Source organism: Sceloporus occidentalis, unplaced genomic scaffold, assembly GCF_023333645.1.
Source record: "Sceloporus occidentalis isolate IW3139 unplaced genomic scaffold, rSceOcc1.0.p SCAF_6, whole genome shotgun sequence".
NCBI lineage: Eukaryota > Metazoa > Chordata > Lepidosauria > Squamata > Phrynosomatidae > Sceloporus > Sceloporus occidentalis.
Window position 1 is genome coordinate 133402135 of NW_028316986.1, and position 22575 is coordinate 133424709.

Sequence of the window (22575 nt, forward strand, 5' to 3'; positions counted from 1 at the left end):
AGAATATGGCAAACACTTTATGCAGCTGAGGTCATTACCATACAGAGCATCATCTAGAGCAGATTGGGAAATAGATGAGGACATGCTCTGGTTGCCCATTTGTTGCTGGAATTATTGCAAAAAATGGATTAAATAGATATTTTGTAAGGCCCTTTTGGGTTGTTTTGTTTTAAAGAAACATGCATGTTCCAGTTTATTTAGTACAATCTATCATGCCTTAATAGAAGAGGCAGTTAATGCTGCTTTATAGCTTAAAACATTACTACTGTATGCAGATTCTGCTTCCATGCTAGGGGAATCCCCCTCCCTTTTTTTAAACATAATTTCTTCATTTTTAGACATAACAAGCATATTATTTTGAACAATTTATGTTAGAAGAAATGAGTATTCAACCTGCAAACTGAATAGTCATATTGTACTTCCTGTATCAGTTTGTTAAATGTACACTTTTATTTATTAGTAAAGAAATACTGAAATTATTAAAACTGCAATAGTCTCACACAGGAGTAAGAATCACAGATAAGGTGTCTTTTAACCTCATTAAAGATCTAAATGCAAAGTGAATTTATAGTTTATCAAATTAATCACAGATAAGCTTGCATGTTGCAAGCAGAAGACAAAGCAATTATCTTCAACTGTGGTCCAAAACACCCTGCAGAAATAATCTAGTTTGAAACCACTTTAACTGCCCCGGCTCGGTGCTGGGGAATTATGGGAATTGCAGTTAATTGTTGCACCAGAGCTCTCTGAGAGAAAGGCTAAATGTCTCACAAAACTAGTTCCCAGAATTCCCTAGCATTGAGCCAGGGCAGGTAAAGCCATCTCAAACTGGATTTCTGCAGTGTGTTTAGGACCCGTGACTTCCTTGATGGAGATGTGATGCATAATGCCAATTTTGGTTGGAAAACCAAGTTGTGTTTAGTTTGCAGCTTATCTACTATGCTTTAGGTTTTCAAATACAGCTTAACTTTGTTTAAATTATAAGTTTCCACTGGGCTACGTAAAGTCAAATCACATTTAGTTTTGGGAGAATGTTGTGAACATTGTCCAAATATGTTACGATATGTTTAAAAAGATAATGGTTTGCATTTTCAGTCCATTGTCGCAAGACCGATGGTCCATTAATCTAACTGGTAAAAAAGTTTCTTGTCAATATATTGCCTTATTACCATATTAATCAGCCTTTTATAATCAAGATGGAGGAACAAGTATTTAGACCTAGATACTGCTTATGTTTTCTCTAGCATGATAAAATGTGGAGCCAATTCAAAGGTCACTGAAAGATGTAAAGCCAGTTGCGTAACTGTTTCTATAGTATTTAATATGGAATACCCTTAAAATAACAAATTTAAATCTAAAATTATTAAAGACATTGCAGACCAAAAGTATTTCCTTTTAACAAAATAAGCATACAAGAAATAGTGATGTATGTAGAGTTATAAATGTGTGCTGCTTAGATATCTGATTCAGTATTTGAAATATTTACCCAATGATCCTCTTAAAAGTCAATAGCCATTAGGCATATGTGTGAAAATCACATACAGAATGATCATGCATTGCATAAAAACCACACTACAATAACTTGAAGGAACAGAACGGACAACAAGGGTCTTTAAAATGCTGAATATGCAGACTCTTTTATTCAAAATTCCCAACTGTGCGTTGAAATCTCATTTGCCAGCATTACTGGATTTGTCATGGATAATAGTGTCACTGGTGTGTATGACAAATCTGAAAGCAAGATCAACGTAACATCCTGAATTTATTTTCCTGAATAGTGTCAGTTACTTCAATATGTAAACTAACCAAGAACAGAGAGAAGATAATCTTTTTATCAATATTGCTACTGCTCCACGTTTTTCTGGCAATATTGCCACTCTTTTTTCCTATGTACCTCTATTGTAATGTCTACAGAATTGTCTATTCAATCTACTAACTAGTCCCCTATTCAATATACAGGGCTGAAAAATATCCTGTGAGGGTTTCTCCCAGAAGTGGAGGAGAGGCTGTTTTTGCTAACTCTCTGTACACCTAGAAAATCTGCTCAAGAAGGTAATGTGAAACAAAATGAAAGGGAAATTAGGGGAAATTATCTGTTCCTCTTGTGTATCCATGAACAATTCCATTACTGTGAATTGATATTTATTTCTGAGTAGACAGAAATCTTGCATGCAACTAAAATATAGGCTAGTAAAGAAATTATAACATATTTTACCTCCTTTTAGAAATTAAGAAGTATTGGTACCACGTGAATATAATTTAAAAGGGAGATACTGAAGTGCTAACAGTGTAGAGTGCAAAGTTTTATTTATGAATCTGCAGCAAGAAAAAAAAGCTGCACATCAGCTCTCCCGCCCGCCCCCCCCCCCAATCTATTACAGCAATCGCACCCCATAATCTTTCAAATGCAAGGTCACTCTCCAAAAAGGGTGGGGGGGAGGGAAATGTGACAGATGAATTTCTTGCACATAACAGGTGAGAAGGAAGGAAGTTTTCTAGAGAACTGAAAAAGTTGCTACATTTTCCTTTCTCTGAAATGCTTGGAAAACATTTATGTTTCGCATACGCCTTATACAAACAGCCTGAAGATAATTTTATACAATAATTTTAATAATTTTGTGCGTGGAACCAGGTTTGTGTACAGTGAGCCTTCAGAAAGCAAAGGTGTCACTGTTCACTGTGAAAAAAGTTTTGGATTTTGGAATATTTTGAATTTTGGAATTCCAGATAAGGGAGACTCAGCCAGTAATGAGTTTCCAGAGTTTAGCGATAACAGATGACTTTACACTACAATTATGAAAATACCTAACAGCTAATGGTACAGGACAAAACAGGATACAGCTTATGAAAAACTGTGTACTTGGGACATAAAATGCCTCCTTTTACTGATAATGCCTCAATTAAAGCATAGCTACTTAATAATTTAAATATACCCACCATTTTCATTTTATGGAATATTCCCTATACTAAGTAAAATAATTGTGTAATGCTGCTATGGGAACAAAAGTCATAGCATAATACTGCTGAGTGTCTATATGATTCTCTGGTTCCTATAGTTGCCACTGGCTAGGTTTCATATAAACCTATTTTATAAACTGGTATTCTTATATGGCAGGGAAGCAGTAACATTTTTTTACCCTCAGGATATTTTTCCATGATTCTTTCCAGCTATGTCTCTTGGTGCTGCAAAGACCCAAGAACCAGTTTAAGGGATACAAGATCTTTTCAAATTCGAGGATATTGTCAGGTCTGCACTAACAAACCCTATGACTTCAAATGTTTACATAACTTTTTTTTTTTTGCTTTGCTTTTGCATACATTATGGAAACATTCATTTTCATAATAGTATTTAGTTTTTAATCTTTTTCATTGTTGCAGAGCTGCTTTGCAGTTGATTTCGAATGCTCTAATAACATGATAGATTTTTCAGAGTTTTCTATATTTCTAAGCAGAGTCTCTAGGCGTCTTTTGATTTTCTTCTGATCCTCTATAGCACATCCAATTACAACAGACTGGAATTTTTGATTCACAGGTCCAGATGGCACCTCAGACATACATGCACCATAAAGTGACATTAAGTGGCTCTTGGAGTCTTCCAAATCATCCAAGAGTTTACTGACAATTTCATCAATCATCTGTGTGGCATGTAACAGGGATTCCTGCTGCTGCGGATTTCGGATGGTTTCTACAGAAACTTCAACTGTAAGGGTTCTGCCCATCAGGCGTTTCGCAGTCAGACTGAGTTCTTCTCTTTCACCTATATTTTACAAATGAAACATTTTGGTTTTAAATAAGTATTAAATAAGACCAAATTATACTGAACTAAGAGAAAAGACATACTAATGATAGCACTCGCACGATATACCCTGTAGGCCACATATAGTTGAGAGTGTAATAATGTAGTGGTATGAATGTCGCACTATGGAGACCAGAGTTCAAATCCCTGCCATCTGCCATCCAAACCCATCTTGGGCCAGTCACACACTCAGCCTCAGAAGATAATGGCAAACCCCCTTTGAACAAATCTTGCCCCAAAAAAACCTGCGATAAGTTTGCCTAAGTCAGAAACAACCTGAAGGCACGCAACAACCACTTTTCAGTGGGTTTGTCATTGACTCTTTCTAGAGATTTTGACTAAACCAGTATTAGCTGTCTTCCAACATTCTGTCAGAATATTTTACCTGTCAGGTAAAGGTGCTCCAACATCTTTTGGAGTGTTTTTTAATTTGTTGCCAACTGTGTTTGTATAACATCCCTGCTGTATTTGTACGTATGCATTCCTTACTGATGTTTAAGCTGGTATGTCTGGCACAGAACAGAAGACTTGGCAAATAATGAAAATAAGATGGGAAATCATAGAATCATAGAGTTTGAAGAGACCACAAGGGCCATCCAGTCCAACCCCCTGCCATGCAGGAAATCACAATCAAAGCATCCCTGACAGATGGCCATCCAGCCTCTGTTTGAAGACCTCCAAGGAGGTAGACTCCACTACACTCTGAGGGAGTGTGTTCCACTGTCGGACAGCCCTTACTGTCAGGAAGTTCCTCCTAATGTTGAGGTGGAATCTCTTTTCCTGGAGCTTGCATCCATTGCTCCGGGTCCTAGTCTCTGGAGCAGCAGAAAACAAGCTGGCTCCCTCCTCAATATGACATCCCTTCAAATATTTAAACAGAGCTATCATATCACCCCTTAACCTTCTTTTCTCCAGGCTAAACATCCCCAGCTCCCTAAGTGGTTCCTCGTAGGGCATGGTTTCCAGACCTTTCACCATTTTAGTCGCCCTCCTTTGGACACGCTCCAGTTTCTCAATGTCCTTTTTGAATTGTGATCTTAATATCCTGTTTGCCCTCAGAAAGCATCTAATGAGAAGTTTCTGAATCAGTAAGCTCTTACCTTCACTGATGTTCCTCATATCCTGGCTGTTTTGTACATTGTGGATCATTTCCAGAAGGGTTTCTTTTTCTTGCTCCATTGAAGATGCTGCATCACGCAAAGCTTCAACCCTGAATGGGGGGAAAGCCAAACAATCTTTACAATTTTTATAAAATAATGCTTGTACTGGCTTGTCATGTCAGGGTGGACTGATTTAAATCATTATTTAAGCTACCAAATTTGAAGGCTCTTTTCAATAATTTCTCTAAATACAGTTTCCCACTGATACTCTCCCCAGTATTTGCTGAATAATGATGCAGATCTAACCAAGCATGCATTAATTTACAATTAAACAGAGTTATTTACCAGGATTTGCATCTTTTTGTCACACAGTATATATAATTTGGTAAACCCCCTCTGAAGAAACTTGCCAAGAATACTCTATGAAATCTTAGAGTATCATAAGTAAAAAAATGGCTTGGAGGCACACAATGACAACAAACATAGTTAGCAAATTTTTCTTTTCTTTTAAAAGCATTTAATATATTCTCATGTAGGGTCTTTCTTATGACAAACATCCGAGTTCACTGGGGTTTACTCCCAGACAAGCAGGTATAGAAATTAAGCCTAAAACGATTACACTCTAGTGTTGCCTGACATTCCAGTCTAGTGTTGCCTGACTGTTTGGGGTAGATTCAATGGCATTTTGGGTTGCGGTGATATAACTATAGCCACGTGTCAAGACCAGCTTGTTTGGGCAAATAGGTAAATGTTTGCAGAATGGGGTGCTGGATAACATCTTACACAATACGTAAATAGTACAACCACCAGTATAGCCTAATGTAAAAATCCAAGAGGATTTCATCTTATACAAGATGATGCACACTGGACAATTTAGTCTTCTTTCTTCTATGTTGTTTCTTTCTGTTTCACTGATTTGGCCCAGCCTTTCCCTCACCAAAACAAAGTTTCAAACAGGAATGTACATGCCCATCACTGTTAGGTAGACATAAGGTCTGGTAGTCTTTCCAGCACCTAAGAATGGTTTATTTTCACTAAGTGAAAATGAAATAGCTGTTTAAATAGTCTTATGATCTGAACAATTATCTGATTGATTCTACACACAAACACAATTTTTAAAAAAATTAAAACTTCAATGTACTAGAAATATCAACCTTTATCAAATGTGCTCACTTGTCTAAGTTCGTGACCCAGCTCTGCTCCTCATAAATATAGAACAACAGCATATCCACCATCCATCTTAATACATCTGTCTTCACTCTTTATAAAGTCTATGAAAGCTCATGCTGCCAACTTCTTTCAGTTAGTCTCAAATGTGCTACAAGATCTCTCGACATACTCATTTATTTTTTAAAGTAAGAGAAACAAATTGAAAGCCCAGAACTTTCAAGATACAAAATTGTTAATTTGACTGGACAGTCATTTTCCTGAGAAAAGAAACTAAAACTAATGCCTATATTTAACTGATACATATAAGTGTGACAGAGTCCCCAGTAAAATTTGGTGAATGAAGCAGAGCAACTGTAAAATAAAAACCTTGTCTGGAAGCATCCTTAATATTAATTTTGCTCTTACTGGGATCCTATGCTCAATCTGCAGCTAGTAATACATGTTCTATGAAGAGAGTTTTGTAGGTGAACTAGACATGACTATCTCAAAATGATTACAGTTGTCCCTCCATATTTGCTAGGGTTAGGGGAACAAGATCCCCGTGAATATGGAAAAACCACAAATAACAAAAACACTGTTTTTCCCTGAGAGGACACCTCTAGGAATCTCTAGGTCCTCCAGTTTAAAAGGGAATGTCAATGTCCAACATACACTGACCATAGAATGGCACTGGAGTAGCTACAAATGGTCTTTCAGTGCAACTTTTAAAGTTGACCACAGAGTTGCACTGAAGGACCTAGACAGTCCTAGGGAGAACATATTAATGAAATCCGTGAATAATCAAATCCGCAAATATCAAAACCGCAAATATGGAGGGATGACTGTACTTCTGTATGAAGGTAATGGAAAATGTGTTGCAGTTGTTTAGGTTATGTGGCTGGCCTGTATAACTTGAAACTTGAAGTGCTACAGTCCTGGTACTGATTTGCCCTCTTGGCTGAGCACTATATCTCAATCAACTTGTGGAGTAACATGGGAAGAACTAAAGTCTTTGTGACAGTGTAGACTAGAGTCAGGATGGTGGTTTAAGCATTGCACTAGGACTCTGGAAACTAGGGTTAAACTCCTCACTCTGCCAAAGAAATCCACTGGGTAACTTTGGGCAACTCACACTCTCGGCCCCAGAGGAAAGCAAAGGCAAAGCCCTTCTGAACAAATCTTGACAAGAAAACCCGGTCACAGATTTGCCTTAGGGATGCCATAACTTGGAAATGACTTGAAGGCATATCACCATCACAAAACAGTCTTTCTTTCTTTTTAAAGCTCACTACCTTTTCCCTTCCAACCCCCGAGGCACTGTAATACATAAAGGAAAAGCAAGAGAAGCAATTTCAGTATAAGTTCAGTAAAAGGATGAAAGTTCTCATATAAGACTTTTTATTCTAGTTCTACTTAGTGTATGATTTCTTATTCAGCTGCATATAACTCTCAGAGCTTTATTACCAGCTGCTTGTGTGGCCAGTTGCCAGCAGAATCATTCTGCCAGCGCTAGTGGAAGCTTTTAGCCTTTGCAATGAAGGGATCCAATGCAGTTTTCACTCCTATAACTTAAAAGGCAAATGTTTTTGGCTTCTGGTTTGGTTTCAATCAAATTAATACCCTCTTCTATGCACACACACATATATCTCTGTTCAAGGATCCAGGTAAGAACAAGGAGGATTATATAAACACCTGGTATGGTCTATCTTGTATGATCTGCTAGCGCAGATGGAAAATACAGTTCAACTCAGACCACTCTTATTCTCCACCAGTAACAATTTGGATCTATATCTGTGCCTTTAAAAGCAAACATCACTGCAAAAACTAAGGTATCTTAACCCTTTCCCTTTTTTTACAGTTGCCCAAAAAGCTTCGCTGTTAAATTTCTGCACATCCGGCTACTGTTACAGGTAAAGGAACACTGATAGGGTGGGAAAACAGACAATCTACATTATACTCCCTGGATTGTTTCCTAAAACCTGAAAATGATTTCAAGGAATCCACCAGGTTAAAAAGGTAGAGAAAGGCTGGGACAGGTAAAAGACTGACGTATGGTATACTTCTGAAGTCATGTTTGGATCTGACATTTTAATTGTGGTTATTCTGAATCTCATATTCCTGGCCAACTGGGCTGAAATCCTAAACATATTTAACAGGGAGTTAAGTTCAACTCACTGGGAATTATTTCTGCATAAACACACTAAAAACTGTTTGAGGAAACTGATGCCCAGACCCTGCCAACAACAACCCAAAAAGGTGCTCAATTCCATATGTTTTCTGAGATGACAGCTGGTACCCCTTAAGCCTCTCCTAGTTTGAAGCTATATATAGAGTTCTCCCATCACACCACCTGTGTACTTCACTCACACAGCTAGACCATCTTTCTGCAATAAATCTCTTCCTTATTTTTGCACAGATGGAGAATATAGTCTGAGGCTACGAAATCCACATTCACCAATATCCACCATCTGGATGCAGCCTGGGGCAACATAGAACCCATTCAGTTACAGAGACATCAAATAATTGCTTACATGTATGAAACGACCATTGTGAAATAAAAACCACAATGAAAGTTGTCATGCTACCTGACATCACTATAAATACAAGAGAGGCAAGCCCCAGATTCAGAAGTGACAATAGCACCTGTGAGCAAGTTGACACAGAGAAACGTGTCCAAAAGCTGGGGAATATGAGGACACCCCGTGATCCCAAAAATTAATGTAGTGATTTTATACAGCATTCTTCAGATTATATTGTGTACATATAATATAATAATAAAGCAGAAAATCACATCCTAAAACTTATCAACCAGAAGCAGCAGAGAATGATAAAGACCAGGCTTAAACATAGAGAAACCATAATAGAAAAATACTATCCTATATCATCAGGATCTCTCCCTGCAGTGTTCTAGGACACTATGCTGCCTCTGAGAAAAGCCTTAGCGGGTTTATATGGAACACACTAAGATACTTAAATAATTTAATTCTTTAAAGTTCAAAACCAAAACTTCAAAAATGAAGCTGAGAAACTGACTGCTTGACAGCGTAGTTTTATGACTGTCCAGAGGCCTTTTCATGCTACACAGCCATAGTGCTATGATTCCACTTTAACTGCCTGGGATTTGCAGTTTAGGGAAGGGTATTTGGAATTGGCAGGCAGTGAGCTCAAATGCCTCACCAAACTTCAAATCCTAGGATTCACATGATATATACATATATATATATATATATAGAGAGAGAGAGAGAGAGACTCCTTCCCCCTTTGAAATACAGCCCTAGCAAACCTTTCCCCCACCTCATAGCTGATTTCTCCAGAAACGCCTCTGCCTGCAAAATGCAAAGAAAGTGATAGTGAGTCTCTTCCAGTGGCTTGGATCAGAGAGGTATGGATTCAAATTTCTATTCTCCAAAGAATTCCCTGTGAAACTTGTAAGCAGAGCTTTCTATCAGTCCTTAGTTTTCTCCCTGTATTATTCAGCAGACCCATTGTTAGGATGCTGTCATCAGCATGCCAGTGCAGCAACAACCAAAGAAATTGTGAAGTTGAAGGCTTTCATGGCTGGCACCCATCGTTTTTTGTGGAGTTTTCAGGCTATGTGGCCATGTTCTAGAAGAGTTTATTCCTGGTGTTTCGCCAGCATCTGTGGCTGGCATCAATGTCAGGAATAAACTCTTCTAGAACATGGCCACATAGCCTGAAAAACCCACAAAAAACTAATCAAATAATTTATTTAAATTATGGCTTCTGTTTAAAAAACAAGCGCCTGTTATTAAAGTCTCCCTTTCCGTGGCATTAGCAGTGACCTTCTCCAAAAACTTGATTAATCTAATCTTACCAGTTCAAGATTCAGGAGACTGAAGGGGGACTTTTTTAGGATCAACATCACACTCATACCCCTATAACTTGTTGTTAATTGAAATTAGGTAAAGTGTAGTTAAGTGGTTTGAGCCTTGGATTATGACTCTGGAGATCAGGGTCCAATTCCTCCAGTCAGCCATGGAAACCCACTGGGTGACCTTGGGCAAGTCACACTCTCTCAGCCCTCCCCCCAAAAAATTATAGATTTGGCTTAGTGTCACCATAAATCAGAAACTACTTGAACGCACACAACAACAACAGATATATCAAGGTATGTTTACTTATTCAAGCAGAGCTGACTCCTGGTTTGGGTGACCTTTTGGGCAAGATGCACTAGGTCATGTGTGGTAGTAGTGGTGGACTCTGTGCGTCAAGGAGGATGGCAAGAAATGGGATTTTAGTTTCTGATAATGCTCCCAAGTGCCTGTTACAGCACATTCTTTTAAATTCAAAATAAACTTAATCAATGGCTTGCAGAGTCATCCACCTGGAATGGAAATGCACATACTGTATGTCCTTTGGCCTGGTGTCCAGAGTACTACTGACATGATACAGCAATCATACGCCAGGGAGAAAACAGGAACGTACATTTCATCCTTGGTCCAAGTGCCCATAAATTTTAATTCACGATGGGCTCCTCACTGGATAGATACCCCTTCTTTTCCCCATTACACAGAGACTCTTCCACAAGTAGAATACTTACATAGGATCCATGCACAGATTAACAAAAGGCATCTAGGTCAGGAGCAGGGATGGTGCAACGTAATGCTGGAAATGTGCAAGGATTATAAGGTCGGAAGAAATCATTGCATACACACACACGCACGCACACTTAATTTCTTTGAAGGAAAGTAGTCTCTTCTTCAAGGAGGCTGGCTTTGGGATAATAGCCCAAAAAGGACTAAAGGTCTTTTTTATACTACAAAAATAATGCAGTTTGTCACCACTTTAACTACCTTGGCTCTGTGTTATGGAATACTGGGGTGTGTAGTTTTATGGGATATTTATCCGCCTCTGTCAGGTAGCTCTGGTGCCACAACAAACTACAAATCCCAGATTTCCATAGCACTGAGTCATGGCAGTTAAAGTGGTACTAAACCACACTCTTTCAGCAATGCAGATAAGATCCATGTGTGAGTGTTAGAGAAAGGCAGGATGGTGATTCCCACCATCACCACCACCACCATTGCCCCCTTCCTTGAAGTGTCTGGCACCACTTCCATGCTGTTCTAAAGGGTTGGAATATGAACCTTTTACTATGTTCTTTTGCTACAGCCCCAGAAGCCCCCAGACAGTGTATTTTCCAAGCTTTGTTCAGACTAAACATTGTAGGATTTCTGCTCCTCCGTTCTCCAGTAGAAGGCTTCCATTGCATCCCAGTTCCCTTTGCAAATGGAGGAAGCCTTTCCATTCAAACTGCATTATTTCTGCAGAGCAGTTTGAACCTCAGAAACCTGTATAAATGTAAAATATAATTGTAATTATAGGATTCTGGTTGAAAAGTTACATTTTCCCTCCCCGAGTCCTCTTTGTTGTGGTGGTGGTGTGCCTTAAAGTCATTTCTGACTTACAGAGATCCTAAGGCAACCCTATCATGCGTCCTCTTTGATATTTGATGATGATGATGATGATGATATTAGATATTAATAATTTTTTTAAAACAGCGGGAAGGGATTAATGCGGTGCCTTTTCCTGCTGTGGGGAAAACCCAGTTGTTAAAACATACCACCCAAAGACCAAGAGAGACGAAGAATGTGGCTAAAATATAGGATGACCTAGTATCTTCAATGCAAAATGGGAGGACATGATCAAATAAAAGTTATAAACACTAATATGCTTCATAAACTGTATCCACACTACAGAAGTAATCCAATCTGACACAGCTTCAACTGCCATGTCTTCAATGCTATGGAATTCTAGGAATGGTAGTTTTGTGAGACTTTTATCCTTCTATCAGAAAGCTCTGGTGCCACAGCAAACTACAAGTCCCATTATTTCCATAGCACTGAGCCATGGCAGCTAAAGTGGTGTCAAACTAGATTCTTTCTGCAGTGTGGATGCAGCCTTGGTCCTGCTCCAAATGGAGAGCATTTTGGTATTCCTCCTGGAGAGGAGACTTGAAATGGAGGACATGGGGGGGGAAAGGAGGACGCCTGCTGACCCTGGTGAAGCAGAACCAACTCTCTGGGTGCCTCCAGGGACAGCAGCCCCTCAGAGGCAGAGGCCATGTCTGCCCCTGCCTTGCTTTAGAAGACCCAAGACTTGAAAAACATGATGCTAAAAGGCAATCTTTGATTCAACTATTTGTGTGTGTGTATATATATATATATATATATATATACATTTATATATAGTCACTATATATATATATGTGTGTGTATATACACACCTGCACACATGCACCCACACAATATATATATATATATATACACACACACACACACACACACAAATTGTTGAAACAAAGACTGCTTTGAAACTATATTATAGTGTGTATGTATGTGTATATATATATATATATATATTGTGTATATGTATGTATGTGTATGTGTATGTATAGTGTGTGTGTATATACATATATATAGTGTGTATACATAAATATATATTGTGTGTCTGTGTATATACATATTGTGTCTGTGTAGTTGTGTATGTATATTCATATATATAGTACACATATACAGTGTATGTGTGTATACATATATTGTGTATATGTATGTAGTTGTATGTATTTGTTTGTATATATATATATATATATAGAGAGAGAGAGAGAGAGTGTGTGTGTGTACATATATTGTGTATGTGTATGCAGTTGTGTGTGTATACATATATATTGTGTGTATGTGTGTGTATATATATATATATATATATATATATAGTGTGTATGTACGTAGTTGTGTGTGTGCGTGTGTGTGCATATGTGACCTACTACACACACACATATATGAGATGAAACCTCTATTAAATGAATGAATGAATGAATGTGTGAGGCCTGCTCTCTCTCCCTCCGCTTTCCCTGCTGGGGAAGCCTCACTCTGTCCTGCCCCAGTCAGGGGCCCATCATCATGCCAAGGGATGGAGGGATGGAGGGATGGAGGTGGTGCTGCTGTCGTCGGCGTCTATGGACCTGAGTTCCAGCTGGTCGAGGCACTCCAGGAGGCGGCTGGAGCGGTCCGCCATGGAAGTCGAGCGGAAGAAGCGGCCCCGCAGCGCCTGCCCAACGCCTCCTCCTCCTCCTCCTCCTTGCGGGGCTCCCTCGGAAGAAGAAGAAGAAGAAGAGACGACGCCGACACCGCCGCCGCCGCCGCCGCCTGCTCCTCCTTGGCTCTTGAGGCTGGAGATCTTGGCCTGGGCCATGGCCGCCTCCGCCTCTGCCCTCGCCTTCCCCTGATGCTGCTGCTGCTGCTGCTTCTTGTTCCCCTCAGAGGCACCAAAGAAGGCCAGCAGCAGCAGCAGCAAGAGGAGGAGGAGGAGGAGGAGGAGGAGAGGGCGCTGCTGGCTTCCCTCCCTGACTGGAGAAACGCCCTCAGCCCTGGTCCAGACAGACACACTCTCTCAGGCTGAGAGGAAGGGACAAGGGCACAACACACACACCTTCAAGAGACCTGGTCAATATATGTATAGATATATGTGTGTGTGTGTATACACACACACCTCTTGAAGAAACCTTGCCTATACACACACACACACAAACACATTGTGTGTGTATATAGTTGTCAGTGTATATATTGACAAAACCTCTCTCTCTCTCGTGTGTGTGTACATATATATAGTGTATGTGTAGTTGTGTGACACACCCATGACACACAACAAAAGGAAATGATGATGATGATGATGATGATGATGATGATGATGATGATGACATGGCCAGAGGCAGCCTCCTTCCCCTGAAGCAGCCCAAGAGGCAAGAGGGTTGGTTCTGTTTTGCCAGAGTGGCCAAGCATCCTCCTTTGTCAGGACATGTCCTCCTCCTTTTCCAGCCTTCTGTCCAGGAGGAATTCCCAAATGTCCTCCCATTTGGAGCAGGACTAAGAAGCATGGATTGACATCCATATGAGTGTTTCTAGCCCACTCCTAGCTAGAAGCAGAGGGCCACTGAAGGGATGCTTATTATTGTTCTCAGGTCTGATAAACTCCTGTGACCAAAACTGGCCAACCTTTTCCTGCCTCCACTCCCAGCAGCACCAGTCCTGATGCCTATCCTAAAGTTAATTGTCTTGTCTGCTCTTAGCCTTCTTTTAATAGGACGCAGCAGTCCTGCAGTCTCTTGAATTCACGCCAAGGGCTGACACAAACTTTCCTCCCATTAACTGCACTGCAGTGATTTCTCAACTCTTTTTGAAGGGACTGGATGGGAAGGGATCGAAAATGCATTTCCTTTTGAAAACATCACTGATGTTAAAAATTAAGAAGAAAAAACACACTGCATTAAGAACAATAAAAGATGATAAGCTGGTAGAAAGAGATCAGAAATGTAGAGTCGGAAGGGGGCTCAAGTCATCTAAGCAAACCTGCTTGCCAGTGCAGGCATCCACAGATAAAATATTTCTAACAAAGGGTCCTCCAACCTCTGTTTAAAAATCTCCAAAGAATTCATTCTTTTGAGACCGTTGAACAGATTTTGCCATGAGTACGTTCTTCTCAATATTCACTTGGAATCTGCTTTGTCATTTGAACCCACTGATTTGGGTCCTGCTCTCTGGAGAAACGGAAAGCAGCCTCGCCCCATTTGATACATGACAGCCCTGCAGATATTTGAAGATAGCTATTGTATTGCCTCTGTTGTCACTTCTTCAGGCTAAACATATCCAGCTCCATAAATCATGTCTCTCGTAGGGCTTGATTTCCAGACTGTTTGCCCTCTTTGTTCCCATCTTCTGGACATGTTCCAGTTTATTTATATCTTTCAGAAAATATGGTCTCCAGAACTGGACACGGTGCTCCAGTTAAACTCTGACCAAAGCAGAACAGAGTGATGCTGTTACTTTATTTAATGTTGACAATACTCAAGAGCTTTGAAGTAGCAATGAGAAAACAGGGTCTTCTCAGTTGTGGCACTGTGGCTCTAAGACTACCTTTCCTATTGAGAAAGGCCCTGAAAATGCTGCTCTTCTGCTCTTAATAAAGAGGCTGATGTGGCTGTGACAATTTTTGTACTGTTCACTGGGTTTATTGTCATTATCAAGTGTATGCCAAGGGATTTGAAAGAGAAATGTTGGCAGCATGAGCTTTCACAGACTTGAGCCTACTTCCTCAGAGGCATTGGGCAGAGTGGAAAGTCCAGGGATAGACCTATACAGCAGTCTGTGTACGAGACTGTCCACAGGATTGCAAAACTTTGTGGGTGTGAAGATGAGGTGATCAGTTCTGTTTTAACTGTGGTTGTTGGGACACAAGGCAAGAGGAAAAATGTGGCTTGGACTTTCCACTCTACCCCATGTATCTAAAGAAGGAGGCTCATGTCTAGGAAAGCTCATGCTCCCAACATCTCTCAGCTAGTCTCAAATGTGCTGTAAAATCCCTCTGCATATGCAGCTCAGTCTTTGAATGATCAAGTGTGGTCTCCAGATACATGCATGAACTCATAGATGTTCTGAGAATACATATGTGTAATGGATATTTAAACTGAAAATATTTTATTAGTTTAGTTTATAGACAACAAATAGTCCAATATGATGATGTGTTGTCTTCCTTCATGTCATTTACGACAGATAGCAACACAGTTTTTTGGGGCTGAGTGTTTGACTCACCCATGGTCGCCCAATGGGTTTCTGAACAAGCAATCAAACCCTGATCTCCAGAATCATAATCCAATGCTCAAACCAGTGCATCACACTGTTTTTTATGCAAAAGTGTGCATAATTACTTTTGCTATGCAAAAATACACTACTGCATAAAAAACAATTTTATAAACCCAGCTTTGATGGAGAGGGAAACTGGTTCAAAGAATACCTTCTTTGCAAATGGTGGCTGAGATTATTTCTAAAGCATACATCATGACTGCAAGACCAGCACAGACTACAGTTGGTAGAATTTAAGTGCCAGGACTGAATATAAAACAGTACTGTGAAACATTTGAAGATGACAGAAGACTTTCCTTTTATGAAAAGAAATAAGTTGTGGCTTCAGAGTTCTATAAACTTAACCATAATTGGAAGGAGTAGAAGAATGTGTCAAGATGGGTGTTCACTCAGTAATGGATTTCATTATATACGTAGCTTTAAAAGGTTTGCTTCTGTCTTGCTCAGCCTCTGTACTCCATATCCCTGATAGTACTAGTACATTTGTTCAATGCCATTGCCTAGTAACAACACTCAAGGTTTGTTCAAACCTAAGTTTATTTTAAATGAAGGCTGTAAACATATGCACAGTTACTTGGAGTTATAACCCACTGACTTATTTTAGGTGTCTAATTAAACATGCTTAGGTGGTATACATGTTTTTAAAGATATAAATGTGCACACACAGGGTCAAATATCAATGGGAAATGCTATTACAACATCTATCAGTCCTGGACATTGGCAGTGCCACATGGAACTGATATGGAGTCCAACATCATCTGGAGGCTTCCAGCCATGTCTTCACTGCACATTAGTGGCTCTATACCAGAGATGTTGGGACAAAAATTTCAGCTGTGAATCCACTGTTTTGCTCTGAAGTGACACAAAAACATGTCCTGAACTGTATCATTTTAAGTTACTCACCCACCCACCCCCGCTCCCAAAACCTCTCTGGCACACAAAACTAGCAGATAAAACAAGGATGTCAGGAAGAAGATTTCACCTTGGCCTATTCCCTGACATGCTAGGTTTTTTTTAATGGGGCCTTTTATCCTCTTCAGAAAAGACAAAGATGTCATTCATATCATGGCTTGCTATTCAGAGCGTAGGTGTTAATACACAGAATACTCCCTGGTCATCTTACAGGGATTATTCATGCGCCAGTTTGACAGGCATGTTCTCCCCTTGGGATGATTCAGAGCAATATCCACATGGCTAAAAGCAAAAACATGCAGATATTATTCCAGCAGAATGTGCCAAAGTACAAAGGCCCCAAGGTAGGAGGAAGGAGGGAAGAGGAACATTTAGATTACAAGCCGCAGGTAGAATTCAGGAAGAAAATCAAAGAGAAAAAATCACTTCAGAGAAAATAATACAACTAGAACAACCAGTATTACACATATGTGGCATCAGCACACACTAATCTATGGGGGGATGGGAAATCTGGAGATTTTATGAGGAGCTTGGTTTTGTGAACTAGGGTAAATTAGGTTTTGCTGTAATGTTTAGTTGGATTGCCTTCAAGTAAGAGGAAACATACCCAGCAGTCATTGGCTACTTGTAAATGAGGAGATTGTGGTCCAAAACACACTGCAGAAATAATCCAGTTTGAGACCGCTTTAACTGCCGTGGCTCAATGCAAGGGAATTCTGGGAACTAGTTTTGTGAAGCATCTAGCCTTCTCTGGTGCCACAATAAACTCAATACTCATGATTCCCCAGCACTAAGCCAAGGGAGTTAAAACATTCTCAAACTGAATTATTTCTGCAGTCTGTTTTGGACTGCAGAAAACAGGCACATGTGTTGCAGCTCTGGCTGATTTAAGATACAGCAAACAAACTAGCAGTACTAAGCAGCCAAGTGATGTGACTCTAACTGAGAGTCCAATGGATTATAGACAGGCATAGGCCTGTTTGAAAGTAATACTTGGAGACTGTTCCTGGATGCTCACTTCACAGGACACATCCAGTACCAACTCTCCTGCAGTTTTCCTCAAGTGAAAGCATTGTTATCGTTGTATGCCTTCACGTTGTTTCCCACTTATGGCAATCCCAAGGTGAAGCTATCATGGCATTTTCTTGGCAAAATTTGTCCAGAGGTGGTTTGTCTTCTCTTGAGAGGATGTGACTTGCTTAAGGTCACCCAGTGGTTTTCATGGCCAAGCTGTTCTCCAGAGTCATCATCCATCACCCAAACCACTTTGCCACACTAGCTCACAAATGAAAGCTATGTGCTCTGATTCATCATTTCTCCTTTATTAATTTCATGATATATAACTTTTGCGGTGTTTTCTATCTTCTATTTACTCAGATTTGTAGAATCAATAACCTGGGCTGGGTGGGCCTCATTTCCTCAAGAATACTATTCAAATAGATCTTTGAAACATGCTCTAGCAGAAACTGAAGTGAAAGACGTACAACCCCCCTCCAATTTTTGACGTAAGTCCCATTATGCCTGAAAAGACTTAAATGTGCCTATCTTTGCACTCTCAATGTAATAACCACTACTCTTGCGCTAGTCAATCACAGGCATTTACAGCTAAAATGGTTTCTTTCTCCTTCCAAGCACCATATTGATTAATGCCTACAGACTAACACTGTGTAGTGGGACTATGACTCTGGAGACCAGGGTTTGAATCCCAGCTCATCCATGAAAACCTACTGGCTGACCTTGGGCATGTCAATCTTTCAGCCTCAGTGGATGGCAATAGCAAAACTCCTCTGAAGAAACTTGTCAAGAAAACCCTGTGATAGGGTCACCTTAAGTCAGAAATGACTTAAAGGCAAACACAATACAACACAACACACACATGACCAAGCAGGCCAATCTACCCAGCAACCAAAATGTCAGTGTTGGGGTGTGTGTATACATATGTACACGTACACCTGTTTTAAAACAAATCTTAGGAACATGGAAGCTTGATGGTCTGGGATTAATATTGACAAAGTAAACAGAATATTTTGAAAACTATAATGCTTATCACATTCTGCATCAGAAATGGTTTAAGAAATGAGCTCTGCATAAGGACACTTTAACCACATCTTGCATCACTCTTGCAACTCAGTCTCCCCCCCCCCCCCGGACAAAACAATTTAAACAGCTATTATTGTTTAATAATAAAAAACAAATAAAAAAACAACTATAAAAGCAATATATCGCTGAGTAGTTTTTACTAATCACAGTCATATTGTAAGCCACTCTGAGAGCCTTTGTAGATGAATAGCAGGGTATGAATAACAATTAACTAAATAAATGTGAGTGGCTTTTTATCATCATATCTTACATGCTTGTTTTATGCAGGTAATCTATAGTTTTGCAATCTGTCCTTTTCCTGGTTCTGCACAGGCTTCCACTCTGCAAATATCCCCATCAATGTGTTAACACTGAGAACATGAGACATAGTAGTGTGGCTAATGCTGGGGGTGGGCAGGACCAGTGGTGCACCCCTACTCACTAGTCATGATGTATAATATGCATGAGGTGCCTCTGTTAACGAACAGTTATGAAAAGTTGTGTACAGGTTTTGCCAGTATTGCAGGAGCATTTAAAATTACAATGATTAACAACTGTGGGAATCACTAGTAAACAAGAGCATCACTGCTCAAACAGTGTGCAATTTTACATGAAATCTATATGGACATCCTATAGCGCAGCCTCATAAAACCTAGACGGGACAGAGCTATGCCTTTACCTCTCCTTAGGCAAGATCACCAACATAAGATAAAAGGGACTCAGGTGCAAGGCATTACAAAAAGCCCTCTGCCATCACTATTCCCTTCATCAGAAATTGCCAGCAGGAGATCCTGCATCCTGTCCCTACCATTCTGTATGGGAAGATTGGTCCTCTGCCCCCACCACTACCTGACATTATGTGGTAATATTGTTTTTTAAGAGTAAACTTTAAAAAGTAAAAAGTATACCCTCCTATACTGTAACTTTTACGTAATTCATTAATAAGGTACTTGCCACTCAAATGGTTTGTCACTAGAGGGCCTGTAGTATCCAAGCTAGTTTTCTGCTCTGGCCCCTAGGAACACACACACACACAGCCAATATTAGTAAAAATAGATCAGGATTAAATCTGCTGATTTAGTGGATTTTGCATATGATTTATTCACTGCCAGCCTATTATCGTCGAGGTGGCAGCATTGCCTGCTGACTACTTGGGGCTAAATCCAGTTGCTAATCACAACACGGGTGGACCAACTGATTCAACAGCTGAAAGGCAATTCAACATTTAAGAATCACTGAATTAATGGGTCTATTCTAGTTTGGATGACTAACAGGATGCAGGCCTTACACTGCATCATCTGTTCCCTTTTTCCCATATTGAGCACCGTTTTCTTTTTACAAGACTGAGGCAAAGAAAGTGTTGAGAAGTTCTGCCTTTTCTCTCCGGTTAGTATTTTGCCATCTTCTCCATGCAGTGGGCCTATCATTTCCTTGTTCTTTCTTTTGCTATGGAGCCAACAACAACAAATCCAACTCTTTATTGTTTGTAACCTCTCAAGCAAGCCTGAGTTCATTCTGCGTTTCAGCTTTTCTGATTTTCTCCCGAAGTGTGCTGGCTATTGATTGGAATTCCTCCTTGGTTTCCCCGTTTTCATTTCTTGTAAAATGTGCCTTATCTCACTTGAAAGTTCTTTAGTAATCGATCTTGGTTTCTTTAGACATCTCCAATTTTTCCTCCTCACTCGAACTTTTTGAAATTGTGTCTTCAAGATCTCCCTTTAAAAGAGACTCCAATCCTTCCTAAACTCCCTTCTCTTTTAGAATCATAGAATCGTAGAGTTGGAAGAGATCGCAAGGGCCATCCAGTCCAACCCCCTGCCATGCAGGAACTCTCAATCAAAGCATCGCCGACAGATGGCCATCCAGCCTCTGCTTAAAGACCTCCAAGGAAGGAGACTCCACTACACTCCGAGGGAGTTTGTTCCACTGTCGAACAGCCCTTACTGTCAGGAAGTTCCTCCTAATGTTGAGGTGGAATCTCTTTTCCTGCACCTTGTATCCATTGCTCCGGGTCCTAGTCTCTGGAGCAGCAGAAAACAAGCTTGCTCCCTCTTCAATATGACCCCTTAAAATATTTAAACAGGGCTATCATATCACCTCTTAACCTTCTCTTCACCAGGCTAAACATCCCCAGCTCCCTAAGTTGTTCCTCATAGGGCATGGTTTCCAGACCTTTCATTATTTTAGTTGCCCTCCTCCAGTTTCTCAATGTCCTTTTTGAATTGTGGTGCCCAGAACTGGACACAGTATTCCAGATGGGGTCTGACCAGAGCAGAATAGAGTGGCACTATTACTTCCCTTGATCTAGACACTATACTTTTACTGATGCAGCCTAAAATTGCATTGGCTTTTTTAGCTGCTGCATCGCAGTTGACTCATGTTCAACTTGTGGTCTACTCGGACTCCCAGATCCCTTTCACATGTAGTTTCATTCAGCCAAGTGTCACCCATTTTATATCTGTTCATTTCATTTTTTCTGCCCTAAGTGCAGTACCTTACATTTCTCCATGTTGAATTTCATTTTGTTAGCTTTGGCCCAGCTTTCTAGTCTATTCAGGTCATTTTGAATTGTGATCCTGTCCTCTGGAGTATTTGCTACTCCTCCTAGTTTGGTGTCATCTGCAAATTTGATAAGTATGCCCCCAATTCTTTCATCCAAGTCATTGATAAAGATGTTGAATAGCATCTGTGGGACCCCACTGGTCACTTCTCTCCAGGATGAAAAGGAACCATTGTTGAGCACCCTTTGGGTTTAGCCAGTCAACCAATTACAAATCCATGTAACAGTTGCCTTGTCTAGCCCACATTTTACTAGCTTGTTTGCAAGAATGTCATGGGGAACCCCGTCAAAGGCCTTACTGAAATCAAGATATACTATATCCACAGCATTCCCTCCATCTACCAAGCTGGTAATTTTATCAAAGAAAGAGATCAGATTTGTCTGGCATGACTTGTTTCTCTGAAACCGATGTTGACTTTTTGTGATTATGGCATTGCCTTCTAGGTGTTCACAGACTCTCTGTTTAATGATCTGCTCCAGAATCTTTCCCGGTATGGATGTCAGACTAACTGGGCGATAATTGTTGGGATCCTCTTTTTCCCCTTTTTGAAGATGGGGACAACGTTTGCCCTCCTCCAGTCTGCTGGGATTTCTCCTGTTCTCCAGGAGTTTTCAAATATGATTGCCAACGGCTCCAATATTAATATTTGTCAGTTCTAGTGTTCCTGCCCATGAGATCACACCCAGTAGTTTCCCAAGTTAACTGAAACCAGCTTTTTTAAAGTCTAGAATACATGTCTGGTTACACTTGGCTTCCCTTTTCAGGAAGGCATCATCCAAGTCCTCAGTCTGGTTTTGAGGTCTGTAGTAGACCTCTACAATGATATCCTTGTTGTTTCTCTCTTACTTATACATTGTTAACTACTACAGAGACTAAGTCATGTGGTATTTGTGCACATATGGTGCCTGTTTATCAAACCATTTCCTGTATTGCTATGTACTGAATATGCATTATCCTACTTGAGAGTATGTATTTTCCCTGGAAAATGATTAACCATCCATTATGAAGCCAAGCCCTCCCTCCAGTCCATCTGCCTTGGTCCAGGCCTTGGAGGTAGAGAGGAACTGCTGGACCTCTTACCCTTTCCCTCCACCACTCCCTTCTCCTTCTGTGTCATGTCTTTTTAGATTGTAAGCCCGAGGGTAGGGAACCGTCTAACTAACAAGATTGTATGTACAGCGCTGTGTAAATTTACAGCGCTTCATAAATAAATAAAGGTTAATAATAATAATAATAATAATAATAATAATAATAATATGGATGATAACAGATAGGTAGAACCATTTCAAAACCTTGTGGCTGAAATGAAGATATAACACAAG

General features: G+C 40.1%; 1 protein-coding gene across 2 annotated transcripts; it reads right to left on the reverse strand.

The window, feature by feature from the left end:
• Positions 1 to 1611: 1611 nt before the first annotated feature.
• LOC149311409 (BAG family molecular chaperone regulator 2-like) lies at positions 1612 to 13315 on the reverse strand. 2 transcript variants are annotated; one of them, XM_089531007.1, is made up of 3 exons: positions 13028 to 13315; positions 4897 to 5006; positions 1612 to 3757 (listed from the first exon to the last, which is right to left on the reverse strand). In XM_089531007.1, the coding sequence occupies exons 1-3, from the start codon at positions 13255 to 13257 to the stop codon at positions 3357 to 3359; spliced, it is 741 nt and encodes a 246-aa protein (XP_089387133.1). In that variant the 5' UTR covers positions 13258 to 13315; the 3' UTR covers positions 1612 to 3356. The 2 variants fall into 2 exon arrangements, with proteins under 2 accessions (XP_089387133.1, XP_089387134.1); XM_089531008.1 differs by lacking the exon at positions 13028 to 13315 and adding an exon at positions 11154 to 11491.
• Between the last annotated feature and the right edge of the window lie 9260 nt (positions 13316 to 22575).